The sequence below is a fragment of the Chaetura pelagica genome, unplaced genomic scaffold, assembly GCF_000747805.2.
Source record: "Chaetura pelagica isolate M959 unplaced genomic scaffold, ChaPel_1.0 scaffold436, whole genome shotgun sequence".
Lineage (NCBI taxonomy): Eukaryota > Metazoa > Chordata > Aves > Apodiformes > Apodidae > Chaetura > Chaetura pelagica.
Window position 1 is genome coordinate 5,048,098 of NW_009953651.1, and position 5,294 is coordinate 5,053,391.

General features: G+C 47.8%; 1 protein-coding gene across 1 annotated transcript in view; it reads right to left on the bottom strand.

Annotated features, from left to right (window-relative positions):
• Nucleotides 1–4,591: 4,591 nt before the first annotated feature.
• The window catches only part of CALHM3 (calcium homeostasis modulator 3), a 2,770-nt gene continuing 2,067 nt past the window's right edge, over nucleotides 4,592–5,294 (bottom strand). The window contains exon 3 of the mRNA XM_010000172.1: nucleotides 4,592–5,053. Coding sequence (XP_009998474.1) covers nucleotides 4,592–5,053 — 462 coding nt within the window. The remainder of the gene's footprint in view (nucleotides 5,054–5,294) is intronic.

The following is a 5,294-nucleotide window of genomic DNA, read 5'->3' on the forward strand; positions in this document are numbered from 1 at the left end:
TCCAAGACCTGGGTGTCTCTGCTTTCTCAGGAGATGTGCCCTGCCCAGCAGAGCTCTGAGATTCAGATTTCCCCATGAGATTTCTTCTTTTTACTTTCAGTAAGCATTTCTGAAGGGCTTGAGTTCACTTTGCTCTGAATGGCAGCGATGGAGACTGAACAATATTCTTGCAGCTGCATTTTTGGGTATAATCTCAGCCCCTTGATAAATTTGGGATGTACAGTAATTGGGAATATAAAGAGAATGTGTAAATCCTACCAGTGGGTCCTGTAAATCCTCCCCGGCCCAAGGACAGTCACTATTCTCCAAGGGATAGTGTTTCCCAGTGGGATCACCTGCAGGCAGGAACTGTGCAGAACCCTTCCTGCCATCAGGCCAGTAGGTACCAGCAGACCTGGAGGCTGAGGGTGCAACAGAGCTGCCAGTCCTCTGAAGATCACTCCAATCCTTCCAGGAAGGGCAGAGCAAGAACTACGTGAGCCAGCAATGTGCATTAATTTAGCAGGAGAGGCTAGGGCTGGGATTGGGCCATATGCCTTGAGGCTGAGGCGTCTAGGGACACGTTTCCCATGCAGCCAGTTCATGGTACAGGGAGGACTGGCTATCCAGGTGCTGGGCTGGCTGGTCCATACAGCGTGTGACTGCTGACAGTTTAGCCATGCTGCTTCACCTGGGTTTATTAATTCAGCAGCATCACCAAGTGATCTGGACTCAGGCACACCTAAATGCCTGCATTGCCCTTCCCACTCTTTGTGCCCTGGCAGAGCCAGCTCCAATCTCTGGTGGATGTGTCCTGGATGTAGATGCTGGGCTGCAAATCTTCCTCACTTCCATCCCTCTTGCCTGCCACAAGGGTTGCTGTCAGCTCTTCAGACCTGGGGCTTTCCTGTTGAGAGATCCTGTGCACATTTGCCAGCACAAAGGTGACCAGACAGATTCCTCCCCAACTTACCAGAACTGAGACAAACACTAATGACACATGAGAGCTGTGATTGGGCCAGGTCTATCTCCTACAGCACAAACCAAGAAGAAGTGGATTGTATTGTGGTTGCTCTCCTGCATCTATATTCCTAGTTCACAAAGCAGCACTAGGATGCTCCCTCAAGCTGGCCAAAAGATGGAGCAATACTGGGCCATAAAACAGCCTGTTGCAGGGCTATGTTCAGTCCTTCTAGTCCAGGCACCACCTGTGCTGTTGTTGTGGGCATCAAGATACATGTCTGGGCACCAGTGTGACTACATTGGTGGCTGTGAGACAGGTCTCCAGCGCAAGTTGTACGTAAGTGGTTGGCATTTGGGAGATACTTTTCCCCAAGGTTTTGCAGCACGTTGGTACAGAGTTAGAAAGACAAACCAGGTGATTTGACTGTTAGTCAGCTTTGCAATTTCTGATGTCTCCTCCCACACCAGTCCTGGGGCTCAGTTGATAATGCCAAGTCCACCCTAAGATGCCACCACAGAGGTGAGCAGTAAGCACATGGACAGTCTCAGCTCTGCCTGCTGTGGAGAGGTTAATTGATTTAATCAATCAGGAAGAGATTTAGTTGCATGAATAGATAAGGCTTATTGTATTGCTAGCTAAGAGCTCAGGCTGACTTCCCTGTGCACCTGGTGAGTGACTTTTTGAAGGACAGTTCACATCAAAGCTTGCATGAATCAACCTTGTAAAAAGTAGGGTGGTTTTTGATCTCCAGGAAAACTCTGACTTTCATTAAACATCAATGAGCTTGTTTGGTGGACAGCACTGGCAGTTCTTGTTGAGGCCAACAATAAGTCAGTGGGGTTAAAAACAGAGCCCCTAAAGCCAATGCTTGGGTCTTACTTTCCATGTTGCCTTGTTAGGGAGGACCTTGTTTTCATAAGTTTGCTAGCAGGAAGTTTACTCCTTTACTACTTGAAGATTTGCAAGAGAAGGTAGAACTGGTACTTCCTTTCATCATCCCAGCCTGCCTCTGCTTTGGAAACCAGCTTCTGGGAAACACAATCCATGCCAAAGTCCTTCCCCACATGGGGTTCTGCACCTAGATGCTTGACAGACATCAAGCCAGGAAGCTGGGGAGGCTTTGCGTATCCCAGTCAATGTAGGATATGGAGAGGAGGGACAGAAAAACATTCACAAGTCACATCAGGAGAGTTTGGGGCAGTTGTCTTTGCAGTCATCCCTGCTGTTTCATGAGCTCTTGGCAGGTGAGGATCCCTGAGCATGTTAAACATGTGTGTAGGTCAGGCATCAGACCAACCCTGAGAAGCAAAGAGCTTGTGAATGACCCTCTCTGCTCCCTCTCTCAGGAGGGTGCCTGCTCCTAGCAGAGCTGGTGGGAAGGGACCTCTGGAGGTTGTCTGGTCCACCTCCCATGCTCAAAGCATGCTCATGGACACATCTAATTGGGTTGTGAATATCTCCGTGGATGGAGGTGTCACAATCTCTCTGGGCAGCCTGTTCCATCACCCTCAAAGTAAGTATTTTCTTCTTTTTAAATGGAATTTCCTGCATTTTGGATTTGTGCCTGTTGCGTCTTGCTCCATCATGAGGTGCTAGCTACCATTTATCATTGTGGAGAAGAGTTCTTCTCTGGCTTTGAAAGGGAACACAGCACAGGAAGGGATGAACACCCATGGCCCCATCCAACTGGAGGTACCCCATGACCAGACTGACCCCCCCACCAGTGTATGAGCCTTTGTAGACCTGCAAGAATCTACAGCAGTGCCCTTAAATCCTCCAGTTTTCTCGCTCTTGATACAGATAACAAAACTGTTCCTCTTGCCTTTTTTTGCATTTCATATTTTGCAGCCACTCTAGAATGACTTAAAACCTGAGAACATGGAAAGCACATGCAAAGGGAAGCTGTTGACCTCTGCTCTGAGCAGGTTAGGAAAATAGCTGATTTGACTAGCATGGAGTGATGGCTCCAAACCAAGTCTCAGCCTGAGATCTGTGATGTCGTGACCAGTAAAATTAAACCAGAGACAAAAATTCCAAGTGGAATGCTGGTTTCAAAGGAGAGCTCAGGAGCTCCCTGAACCTAAATAGCTCCTGAGGGGAAGACCACTGTGTTATTCCCAACCTGCATGGGCCTCAGCTGGTTTTGTGCCCTCTCTGAGCTATCCAGGGGAGCTCAGGGATTCAGCCAGAGCTGATTTTTTTTATGCAAATAAGAAAAGCTCTGCAGCCTGTCCCTGTGCACCCCACAGCTCCCACTGGATCTCAGTTGGCAAACAGGTGCAGATGCCCATGGGTCTGCCCTCCCTGACCCTGTTCCACATAAACATCAACAAATTAATTTGGGGGTTTAATATGTGTTTAATATCTGTTTTCAATTCAACTGTTTGTTTTAGGTTTAGTCAGGTGATAGATTTCTTTGCCCCTTTCCCACCCTTCTTTTTCCTCCCAGAGTCCCTGTTTGGCATATCTATCCATGAATTATCAAGGAGACATTTCTTCATCCCCACTCCTCACAGCTCCTCCACCTTGCACCCCTCACTCCCAGGGACCAAGTGGGCATCAGTGTGGGCCTCAGCCTGGAGTGATATATATGTCTGTGCTGGGTTAGTTTGCAGTAAAGAGTTTAATGCATCCAAGCAGCAATGCTGGACAGAAGTACCAGTCACACTGGCACCATCTACAACAGGGACTGAAAAAAGGTATACAAGAAAGTAATTAGAGACTCGAAGATGGGGTTACATTCAAACAGTTGAATGAGGAAATTGAAACTAAGGATGGAAATGTCCAAGTAGGTGATGATCCTCTGGATAGATCGGATTGTCCTAAAATCTAGCAGGGGAGTATTTAAAATCTGTGTTCAGACTTCTCAGACAGAGTCAGTGTGTCCTTTCCATGGCTCAGTGTCTACCCCAGCACATGGCTCTGGAAATGTTAGGCAAATCTTCCATCTCCTTTTCCTTCTGGAAATCCAACCCAGTTTAGAGGCACTTACCCAGAGGTATCTTCAATTAAATTTATGCTGCTCCATGGATTTCAGTATGTTGGCATATTTTATTTTGAAAATGCATGGAAGTATTGATGTGTTGTTGGAGGGAGGCTGAACATTTGGACAGTTGGGCTGGGGGCAGCCAGAGCTCTCAGTAGATGGGAAGACGGAGGAGGTGGTTTTGCCTTTCTGAGTAAACATGTTGGTGTGGTACTGAAGGAGTTGCCAATTAAATTGCTCCAGTGTCAGCACTGCTTTCAGAACCGAGTTTCACTGGAACAGGCAGGAGCTCCTCACAGCTCTGTGAAGCTGCTGCTCCACTTGATTTGCAGACACAGCCACATGTTGCTGCCTTGGCTAAATTCTTCCTCGAGCCAGAAGTGTTTTATCACAGATGGTAGGAGCTGCAAAGTCTTTAAGATGACAAAAGTACTACGAAGGGTGGTTGGGTGAGAGATGTCATTAGTGGTGACTGATTCTGGGATGTTTGGATCTTCAAAGCTGGTTAATTTTGGAGGTTTTATTAGACACACTCTGGAGCTGAGCCTTTGGAATTGGGATTTTGGAGAAAGATAGGAGCACCACTGTCATCTACCTGCTGGTCCTTGTTTCATGCAGAGGTAGAGCTGTGCACCTTCAGGGTCTGCAGGACAAAGATCTCTTTACACGTCCGTGTGCCAGGGGTATTTGTACTGGGTGTGGGAGCTGTCTGACCAGGGTGGAGGGGATCTCTCTTGCCCCAGAGGATGCCTCTGGGTCACCTGGCTGACATCTAGGGGAGGTTTCTCACAGTACCACATTTTCAGAAGTTTATTCACCTGGTTCTGGTCTGTAATGCCCCGGAGAAGATCCTCCTCATCTTCAGCCCCCTCTCCCTCCCTAGGCAAGTTGAAGCTGTGCAGTTTGATCTCTTCCCTCATGCTTTTGAAGAAGTGGAGGATACATTTATGAGCAAAGAGCCGGCTGTGCTCACAACAGGTTTCCTCAAAAATCTTTTGCTCCATGTCAATGTAGTTGCTCCAGTGACGTGCCTGCAGTAGGGTGGCCTGGTTGAAGCAAGGTCTGAGCCAGCGGGCAAGAAAAGCTGCTATGGTGAGGATCAACAAAATGCTCCATCCGAGTACCTGGGTGATAAGAAACAAGCAGTGGAATAGGAGCAAGACAGGCACAAGGACAGATGCCAGCTGTTTGCCTGTGTCATCAAGACAGGGCATTTGTGTGGCTGGATGGGAGATGTTGCATATCTGGACTTGTGTCCTTGATCCATCCCTGAAGTTTAGCACCCTCAAACTGCACTCAAGAGTGTCAGTATAATTTCCTCTCAGTGAATACAGGACATTTAACTGTGCATCCATAGTTCAGCAG